The sequence below is a fragment of the Terrapene carolina genome, unplaced genomic scaffold (genome assembly GCF_002925995.2).
Source record: "Terrapene carolina triunguis isolate 2854851 unplaced genomic scaffold, T_m_triunguis-2.0 Scaffold641, whole genome shotgun sequence".
NCBI lineage: Eukaryota > Metazoa > Chordata > Testudines > Emydidae > Terrapene > Terrapene triunguis.
Window position 1 is genome coordinate 2,194,308 of NW_020664992.1, and position 10,320 is coordinate 2,204,627.

General features: G+C 56.5%; 1 protein-coding gene across 3 annotated transcripts in view; it reads right to left on the reverse strand.

Annotated features, from left to right (window-relative positions):
- Positions 1-2,249: 2,249 nt before the first annotated feature.
- The window catches only part of ASIC1 (acid sensing ion channel subunit 1), a 147,010-nt gene continuing 138,939 nt past the window's right edge, over positions 2,250-10,320 (reverse strand). For all 3 annotated transcript variants that reach the window (XM_024214737.3, XM_024214736.3, XM_024214738.3), the window contains 6 exons: positions 8,447-8,503; positions 6,940-7,093; positions 6,562-6,653; positions 4,365-4,444; positions 3,696-3,800; positions 2,250-2,583 (listed from right to left, as the gene is read on the reverse strand). In XM_024214737.3, the coding sequence (XP_024070505.2) occupies positions 2,479-2,583; positions 3,696-3,800; positions 4,365-4,444; positions 6,562-6,653; positions 6,940-7,093; positions 8,447-8,503 (593 nt within the window). In that variant the 3' untranslated portion in view covers positions 2,250-2,478. The remainder of the gene's footprint in view (positions 2,584-3,695; positions 3,801-4,364; positions 4,445-6,561; positions 6,654-6,939; positions 7,094-8,446; positions 8,504-10,320) is intronic.

Genomic DNA, 10,320 nt, shown 5'->3' on the forward strand with positions numbered 1-10,320 from the left:
TAAGACAATCTCTGGACGTGGCTGACCCGTTTGTCTTTGGGCGAGTGCTAGTTACAAAGGCCTGACCCCGGTTCCTAATTTTGGTCAGGAAGTAAAATAATAATAATCATAAAGTAAATAAAGATTAGAAAAATAATAAAAATGACATTGCAAAAGCTCTTTAAGCTAAGTAGCACTTCAGCCCTGCAGAGCTGTCACTTGGTGGAGGGTGCAGGGTGGGCACGAGAATTCTGGGGCTGGCCCTGACAGTGGAACAAAAGGATGGAGGCAACCCAGGCAAGGTCTGGCTCTGGAGTTCCTGGCCTGGCTGCGGAGGGGGTTGGGTTTGTTACACACAAGTCAAACTGACCTCACAGCTCCTCTCCTCTATGTACCAGCATCCCATGGAGGGGCTATGACTGGGCTGGCTCCGCCCACACAGCCCAGCCTATGGACACTAGTAGCAGAGACTCTGGGACACAAAGGGCCAAGGGTGGCTGTGAACAACAGGCACCGCTGAAAAACCAAGCCCAAGGTCTGCCATTTTCAGTAGCTGCCGGTGATTTGGGAATTTCATCTGGAGAAGTTGTGGGCGGGGGGAGGGTCTGTGGGTCATTTCGAAAGGGTGGGTGTCTATGAGTCCCCAGAGGGTTCTGCTTGGTGGAGGGCTTGGCTCAGCTGATATTGGCAGAGCTGAGGGACAGGATCTGTCCTGCTGGAAGCCTCCTTCCGTGGGAAGTTAGCTCAGCCCATGGGCATCAGCTTCTCCAGCCAGCTCTGAGCCACGGGCTTCCCTGGCGTCAGGCTGTTCCAGAGGATGCCTGGCTTCCGTCTGACTCCATGGCAGATGGGAATGCAAAGCCCTACATTTCCTGGGACAGCACCTGCCTGGAGGACATGTGACCGGCCTGGGAAAGGCATGGCTCCCCCCAGAAAACCCCTGTGTCTGACTATCATAGTGTAGCTCTGGAGAGTGGGCTGTCTTGGGCAGGCTCCCCTTCCGGGCCGATCCCACCTGCATGGGAAGTGGCAGCACGATCAGTGTGAGCTTCATCCATCAGCATTTCCTTTGCCTGTCATGCTGACCCTAGTGCTCCCCATAGCACATCCAGCCCCAGCTGCCTGGCTTGGCAGGCTTATCTGGAAAGGACTGTGCAACAGCGGGGGCTTATGGGCCTGAGGGGGATTCTCCCCTTTACGTGCCCCATTAGCTATGAGGCTTCTGCCTTAGGGGAAAAGGAGGCTGAGGCCTCTTAGGGTTTTTGGAAAGTCCTCCTTGACCCTGCAGCATGGATACTGTACGGGCCTCATTCCCCTCCCCCACCCCAAGTTACAGTCTTTGGCGCTGTCCACACACAGGGGCCTTTCTGGACGCCTCTGGATTGTGTAGGTTCCAGATGTGAGAGTTTGGGCAGGAGACTCCTCTGGGGGTGGGGCATGTGGAGGAGGGTGGTGGTGAAGGGAGGAAGAAGGCTGTGCTTGCTCACAGCTGGGGCTATCATTACCCCAGCTCAGTCCACAGAGCACCAATCGTGGTCATGTTGGAGGGGACAGGAGCCAGGGGAGACCTGGGGGCATCTGCCCTTGAGCTGAACCCACAGCCAGGGAAGGCTCCCAGGGACCATCATGCTCAGAGACTCAGTGCCAGGGGCAGGGGACTAAGTTCAGAGCAAGACTGTGGCTGCTGAATCGGCTGCAGTGCACATGCAGTGCAGACACACAGCAGAAGCTTCTGGGATCCAGCTCTCACCATCAGCCGCTCCCATCCACACTGGGGGTGAAATGCTGAAAGAGGGGCCCAGGCAAACATGCTGCCATAGCAGTGGGGCCCCTGGCTCAGAGGACAGGCCCCGGGGGCTCCCATCTTTGTGGAGGTGATGCTCCAGTACTAACAGATTCCCCTGCTCTGTGGAGAGCTGGCTCAAGCTGAGCGCAGGAACCAGGCCTCCCCGTGCTCACTCATAACCCTCCCCCCCACCAAGTCTCTCTCCAGTGCGATGCGTGGATGCGGGATAGACATGGAAACCAGGTAAATGGACAGGAATGTGGAACATGGGAGAGGGGTTACTTCCCCCAATGTGACTGCAGCCAAAGAGCTGATTCTTCTGGGCTCCTTTCTCTTTTTACTTAAAAACAAATTGAGGAGCCAAGGAGGAGCAGGCCAGGTCCTGTGGCCCAGCCCGGTCCGTGTGTAGCTCCAGCACAGGCTGCAGAGTCAGAGCTGTGTGGGGGTGGGGGGGGGGGGGGGACCGGAATGTCCAAAAGTCTCTAAACTATGGGGGGGTGGGGGAGCAGCTGGCGCTGAGTCTGTATCCAGGGTCAGAAACCAACCCAACTGCCTGCCACCTGGGCCTAAACCTGAGGCCATCACTCTTGTTAATGTCCCACTGTGGCGAGGAGCAAGGGCCCCTAGGTGTGTCCCCTCCATGGATGCCCCCCAGGGACAGGGGCCGCTCTCCGGAGGGCTTTGGTAGTGTACGTTGTACATCCGGACGTCAGTTAGCAGGTGAAGTCCTCAAACGTGCCCCGGGCCGGGTGATGAGGTAGGATGTTGGCTGCATACGTCATCCCGACTGGGTGGCCCCTTAGGCTCTCGCAGGGATTCTGGGGGCAAGGGAGATGAGGGAAGGAGAGTTAAGCACGGCAGGTGCTGAGCGCAGGGAGAAGAGCAGATGATACAGCAACAGCATCATGCAATCCCTGATAGAGGCAAGAGTCCAGCCCTCTGGTAATCACAGAGACCAGAGGCTCTGGCAGTATTTGGGGAGCCTGGCAGCTCAGGGGATGCCCCAAAAACACTTAGTGCCCTTGCCCAGGGAGCCCCAGAGCACAGGAGATCTCCATATATCTGGCTGAGTGACACCATCTCCCGTGAACAAAGACCCTGTTTAGAGATGGGCTGCAAGGTTTGTGGCTCTTCTGTAATGAGTGAACCAGCTCCCTAGGCCCAATGCCCCGGAGCTTGGCGGATCTGTGCATCTGGGTCAGAACTTTCTGGCTTGGGGCCATGGCCCCAAGAGAACCACAGTTTTCAGCTATTTTCAGCAAGCCAGTCGGCACTGAACTCCGGTGCCTAAATACCATGGTGACTGGCACTCTAGCAAGACCTGGGCGGTTTTCTATCCTCTCCCTCTCCAAAGGCTTCTAGCTACCACTCCAGGCAGTCCCAGAGGACAGGGGTACTCGGCACTGGAGCATGGGGCCCCAAGCTGGCATGCTCAATGCCCTGCTGTGGATCCCAGCCATGTCCTTTCACTGCAGATTGCTCCCCAGCAATCCCCACAGCACAAAGGTCGTTCCCACAAGCCACTTTCTCAGCAGCCTACAGGCTTCGGGGGTTCCTAACTTTGGTTTTCAAGGCAGCCAGTCCTCTCTTAGCCCTCCTTGCTAGCTCAGAGGTGAAGGACCAGGAAGAGACCAGGACAGCAAGGATGCTAAAGGGAAGGACTGAGATGCATGCCCTATGCGTGGGGACCTTGCACAGTCCCTGGCTAGACTACAGCAGGCTCTGGCCAGTGATATGGGTCTGCCTTTCTCACAAGCACTCAGCAACCTCCAATAGAACCCCCAGCCCCAGAGGGCTCGCTGAGCGGTATGGGGGGCACTGCAGGGCAGTGTGCTGCCCTCCCCCCAGTGTAGGGGTCAGTGGGGATGTCAGGGAGTCTAACTGAGGTGTGGCCCAGGCCACAAGGAGAAGGGCAGGTTCAGGCACTTACATGGCGTTTCACATCGTCCATGCTCAGGGCGACGCCCTTGTCTGTGTTGTTCCTTTTGTGATTCTTTTGGCACTTGGCCCGGCGACAAAGCTTGTACTTTATGACCTGAAAGTGAAAGCAGCTCCTGGGTGGGATGGCCCCCTCAGTGACCCAAAGCATCCTGCGCGCTGCCGGGGGCACATCGGGGCACCAGTTACAGGGGGGCAGTGCTGAGGTAAGTCACATGACGAGGGACTGGTGGAAACTGCACAGGCCAGATCCTGCTCCCAGCCACAGCACAGGTAAATCCAGAGTGACTCCCCATTCTGCACTGGATGCAGGGTAGCTGAGATCAGAACTCACCCACAACGTATGAAGGGGCTCACAGCTCCCATGGGCAGGAGGGATTTGGGTCCCAGGGGATTGGCAGGAGGCGCCTGAGGCTGGCAGCAGCCTGAGGGAGATTTCATGATGAGTGGGAAGGGACTGGGAGGGCAGAGGGGGGCTGGCGGGTGAGACCAGGCGGGGAGCAGGCAGTGAAGTGACATGCAGAGGTGAAGGGGAGGAAGGAGCTGTGGGGGAAGCAGTGTGACAGGGGTTGACCTTAGGGGAGCATCTTGGTGCATCATGGGGGATGGTTCTCCACCCCCACAGCAGAGTGGGGTTCCTGGTGATCCCTCCTTCACTCACCTCATAGGCATAATCGAACAGCTCCAGCACGGTCAGGATGCTGGCCCCAATGAACAGCCCCATCTGCCCACCAATGTCGCCTGGAGACGAGAGGGATGAGAGCCGTCAGGGCGGGCTGGCTGGGAGTGGGCGGCCCGTGTGATGAGCCTGTGACACGGACACCCTCCACCCCTCGGCCAACCAAAGCCGGAGGCCTCTGGTGATCCTCGGGCCTGACCCCAGGCTGCAGCTTGGTGAGCTCTGATCTGCCGGGCTGGTGAACCTACGAGCTCAGCGACTCTCCACATGGGCTCAGGGCATGGGTTCTGCACCCTCTGCTCAGTGGAAGTAGGGGAGCAAGTCCTGCCGCCTGCGATGAATGGACTCACCAGTGGCCAAGGCTCTGTCCTCCAATGTGAGATTCACTAGGAAGCCCCAGGGATGAGGCCAAGAAGCCAGGGAGCCTGCAGCCATGCCGGGATTTTCCCAGAGCACCAGGGTTCTGGGCTGCAGGTTTTGGCTCTGTGCCTCCAATAAACACCCCTCAGTATGGAGCCAGCAAAGCCCCCGGCCCTTGGGGATGGCTACGCCGAGAGGCCAAGTACTCACAGCACCCATTGACCCTCAGTCCCTCTAGGAATCGAGCCCTGACTCTCCCTTGGCCGCTCGAGAAGGGCCTGGGACAGGCTGTCAGGCTCTGCAGACCTGCCCCACTGACTCATACAAGCAGCTAGACCAAGTGGGATCTGCCCCATCTTTGGAGTACCGAGGCCCAAGAGTTTCTCCAACCAACGCAAGGGAGAGCTGGAGCAGGGCGGTTCTGGAGGAAAAAGCCTCGGAAAAGCCAAGTCAGGAGGGATAAGGTGTGTGAGTGTGGGCAGTGATCTGCTACATGGAATGGGGACCCCACCCACTTCCAGGGGTATTTCCATTCCCCAGTCAGCCCAGAGGCAATGTTGACCTTTCCAAGCTACTCTCATTGGCTCACCTGCCTGCCATATAACCTTATAAATCAATCTCTCATTGGCTCACTTATCTTCCCCGAGTTTGATAAGCTTCTCTCGTTGGCTCACCCACCTGGCCTAGCAGGGCCTGTCAATCGGGACCTCAGACCATCTTCTACCAGTGACAAATTGGATGACTCAATGCACATGCACCCAGGGGATCCTATATAATTTCTGCACTCCATGAGCCCTACTCCCTCAGCCGGCTAGGCCAAACCCCAATGGCTCTGCACTGAGATGAAATCTGCTCATTAAATGGATCCATTACTATTTTCCAATTAGTTTATTCAAAAAGCCCTTAAACATCTGCACTTGGGTCTGCAGGAAGGAGTCTGCTGCAGAGAAAACAGATCAGGATAGGAGCTTTGGGGAAGGACTGGTAGAGATAATGCTACTTCCCGCTCACTGAAATCTGGTTCACCTGCCGACACGGATCACATGGTTCCCCCCATCTGCCTGGGGTGGGGTGGGAGGTAAATCGCTGAGCTGAGCCAGCTGCCACGGGCTAGGTGAGGTGAAGTGTGCAAAGGGGCGTGAGTTCCATGCTGAAGGTGGGCACACAGCCGTCTGAGCTGGGGGCGATCACGCTCCCACTCATCCCATGTGATGTTCTGGAACAGGTGCACCAGATTTATCCCAGTGCCGCTCACAGCCGGGTCTGTCCCCAAGGGGGCAGCAGGAGAAGCAACAGCCCTGTGTACGAACAGCTCCCACCAACCCCCACACTGAGCCTCATCCTGGTCCCACAGAAGCCAGCAGGAGTTTTCCAATCACAGCAGTGGGATCCGGACTCAGCTACCGCACTCAAATGTGCAGTGTCTCTCGGCTCCTTGGTGTGCGATGCCTCCCGCAGCACACATCACCATGTGCCTGGCCCAAGAGCCATGGAATTACCATCTGCCCCACCTCTCCCCTGCACTCAGCACCAAAGACCCTGCCCTCCCAGGGGGCTCCACAGCTCATGCCCACTGGGCTGCCGCAGAACCAGGGTCTCTGACTGCCCTCCCTGCTTCAGCTTACCTCCAGGCATCACCGACAGGTGGGAGGGAGAGCCACAGCCCACTGGAGGTGACAGGCTTCTGGGGCTTAGTGCTGGGGGAATCATTGGAGCTGAATGGACCCCTACCCCAAGCACTCAGCTAGCGTTGCTCAGCAGTGACCACAAGGCCTGGCTCCCTGCCTGCCCCTGAGTATGGAGGGGAAACATGGCTCACCCAGCAAGCCAGCCACCTCGTAGGCCTTCTTCTGCTCAATTGTCTCATAGTTCAGGGCTTCAAAGAAGATATCCAGCACCAGAAAGTTCTCCCTGCAAGAGAGGAAGGGAGTGTCACTGGATGGGGCTGGCTCTGTGTGACAGTCTGGAGTCGCTGAAGCAAATCCAGCATGGACAAAATCAGCAGAAAGCCACGAGACCAGGGAAAGGAGGCCAGGGATTAAGAACCGGCACCCGGCGTCCCATAGATCTGGAGACTGGGCAGGTGCCCAGGGGGCCAATGGGGAATGAAACTCTTGTGGCACTGGCAATACGTGCAGCATTCTGGTTCCATTGGCTCTGCCCCCAGGGCTGTGGCGCAAGCCTCCTCCCCAATTACCCGATGTACTGCTCCGATTTGTTGTATTTCTTGGCCAGGTACTTGGCTGAGGCCTTGCTGGGGATTTTCACCATGGACAGCTCCTTGCCAAAGCGGGTGACGTTGCAGGGCATCTCACAGACGCAGAAATCGTTGTCCTTCTCTAGCAGGAAATCTGGGGGGTGGGAGTGGGGGGAAAAGGGAGATGGGTGGAAAGGAGGCGAACGGAGAGAGAGAACAAAATAAAACAATAGCAGCTCATACTCTAAAGGGGTCTCTCGACATTCCCCAGACTTCAAAGCCGCCCCTGGAAAGTGCCACTCAAGTCACTTAACAGGAGAAGAAAGAGGGGGACAATTTCTGGAAGATTTCTAGGACCCTCTCCTCCCAGTTCCCACTTGTAAGCCATTCCCCTGCCCTAGCTAAGGCTCTTGAGAGGTCAATGGCAACAAAACAAACACAAGGCACTAACAGAGCCAAATCAAAGTAGGAGAAAGAAAATCACCATCTGAAAACGATGCAAATAGAAACAAATGAAGGGGGTGGGGCAATCAGCGCAGGGATCAGAGGGAGGGACAGGGGAAGAGAGAGGTGAGAAATATGGCACTCGCAATCACATGTTACAGAAGAGTCTTTGGAGTCTGAAGGATGAATGTCAAGGGGGGGCAGGGTCTGCTGCAGCCAAGCCACCATCATTGCCAGCCATTGGCACGGCCCCATGGCCAAGTCTCCATTGCTGCCTGCCATGGCTGAGCCTCCATCATCGTCAGCCATTGGCAAGGCCCCATGGCCAAGTCTGATGTGGCAGTAGGGTCCTTGACAGGTGTGCAATAGGAGTGTAAACCACAGTAGCAGAGTGTGAGTCTTTCTTCTCTAGTGGGTGGTCCATATATGAGAATAAGGGTCTACTGCAGCTGCCAGCTAATGGAGCTACTCCCTAAGTTCAAGCAGTAAAAGCGTGTGCTTTTAGCAGTGAATGGCCAGGGTTCAACCCTGAAGACAGCTGCTGGTGATGGTCACAGGAGCACAGATACCATCAGGATGAAGACCCAGGAGGAGTCTCAAATATAGCCAGAGTCGTCTTTGTCCTTTAGGGCTTAAAAAACTAGTTGCACCCCGGAGAGATTGCTCCATCTATGCATAGAGAGCCTGACAGGACCATGGCTCTGAGCTTCTGTAGTAGCAGGTGTGGTGCTGGACCCCAGAGGCAGTGGAAATGCACGCCTAGATGGATTGAAGGGCCTGATTCAGAGGTGGATAGAGTCCTTTGGTGCTACACCCCTTCCTGATGTCTAGGGGACCTGCATGGGGTTGCTGGCCTCCCCCTTAGAAACTGGAATGAGGTATGAGTTACAGTAGGGATGGGGATCTTCCTTCACACACCCCACTGCTGCTGGGTGTTCTCCTTGCCCCTTGATATGCGTGGCACAGCAAGAGCCCTGGCCTCCTGGAATGGAGTGGGGCCCAATGCCCTGCTCTGTGCCAGTGGCCAAACCTGCAAAGGGAGAGAGGGGCAAGGCAGTCTCACCTAAGGCCGGGTCCGCGCACTCCTTGTACTGCTCGGGGGTGCAATAGGGGGCATCGCCTGCAGGGAGACAGAAGAGCAAAGTTTCAGTCGAACCTCTGTGCTGGGGCTGGATTTAAGGTGAAGAGGCTGATGGAGGGGGAGTGGGTGGATGAAACCAGACTACACGGGCCATTGGTCTGATCCAACCGAGGAGGGGGAGATACTGGACTACACAGGCCATTGGTCTGATTTGGTATGGGTGTGTGTGTGTGGAGGGAGGATGATGAGCCATTGCTCTGGTCCAGCATGGGTGTGGAGGAGAGGGGTACAGGAACAGCTAGACCAGCAATCTTATCCTGTGTGGCAGCCTGAGGATTTATTTTGCTGCTCCTTGAATTTGTGTGTTGTTTCCTAGCCTGCACCTATCCCCCACCCCCCTGGACATACTGTCCCATCAGGATCCTGAGCAAACAGACAGTCTTGACTTTAACACCTCACCTCGACTGTGTACAGAATCCCTGCCCCAGATAAAGCAATCAGCCAGAATAATGTAGGGTCTGTGATTCTGTATGTTAATTTCCATGCCTTACTTGCTACGGCCTGTTTGCAAGTGACTAGTCCCATCAGTGTAAGACCAGTGCTAAAGCCCTTGGAATAAAGGGCTAGTTCCATGAGAGGGGAAGTGGCTCCCAGCGGTGGGGGACAGAGTAGAAGGTTCAATCCGCAGCCCCCGGGGAGACTGCTGCCTGGTCCCCCTGCCTGCCCGGAGCAGCACATGCCTGCCTCGGGATTTATGCTGCCTTATTTATTTCCTCCAAGCCGGCCTTGGCTCTTAGACAAATACTGGGGCTGCCTCAATCTTGGTAGTGCAACTGCTGCCATTCAAATGCTGATCAGTACTGTCTGGTCTGATCTTCAGAGAGGGGCTTAGTGAGGGGTCTGTGGGCAGCATGCTCCAGAGCCAGCACCCTCCACGGAGACCTCCAAACCCACCGGGGAAGTACCTTCAGGGGCACTCTGGGGACCCAGCATTACCTGCTTGCACACCCCAGAGGCGTAAGTTTAACCCCCAACTGCACTGCCAGAGCCCACGTGTCTGCCCATCTCCCACGGTATCCTGGCTCCAGCACTGCCTGGATATGTTTCTTGATAGGCTGAGAATTGAGAGGAATTTGGGGGATTAAACTGGAATCCAGCCTGGAGCCACGGAGCTGTGCTGGAAGTGCCAGAATAGCTGGGATTTAGGGGAGGGGGCTGCAGCAGACTCAGGCCAGAGCTGCATTAATTGCAAAGGCTGTGCTCTGAGAGCAGTGGGTCTCAGCTCATGCACTGTGAGGTGCTGTTCACCTTCAGGTATTGTTTGCCCCAAAGCAGGACATGGAACAAGACAGAGCAGTGTCCTGTTGGGGCAGGAATCCTGGAGCAAGGGGAGGGGGAGGGGGGCACTGGACTAGATGGGTCACTGGTCAGCTCTGGTACAAGAAGCAAGATAATGGACTAGATCTACTAGCAGTGTGGGGGCAGCGGGATACCTGTCGAAATGAACCCTTGGGCTGATCCACGGCAACAATGAAGTGGAGGGTTACTGGGCTAAGTGGCCCATTGGTCTGATCTGGGGCAGGGAGGCACTGGGGGGATACTGGGCTAGATGGGCCCATTGGTCTGATCTGGGGCAGGGAGGCAATGGGGGGATACTGGGCTAGGTGGGCCCATTGGTCTGATCTGGGGCAGGGAGGCAATGGGGGGATACTGCGTTAGATGGGCCCATTGGTCTGATCTGGGTCAGGGAGGCACTGGGGGGATATTGGGCTAAGTGGCCCATTGGTCTGATCTGGGGCAGGGAGGCAATGGGGGGATACTGCGTTAGATGGGCCCATTGGTCTGATCTGGGGCAG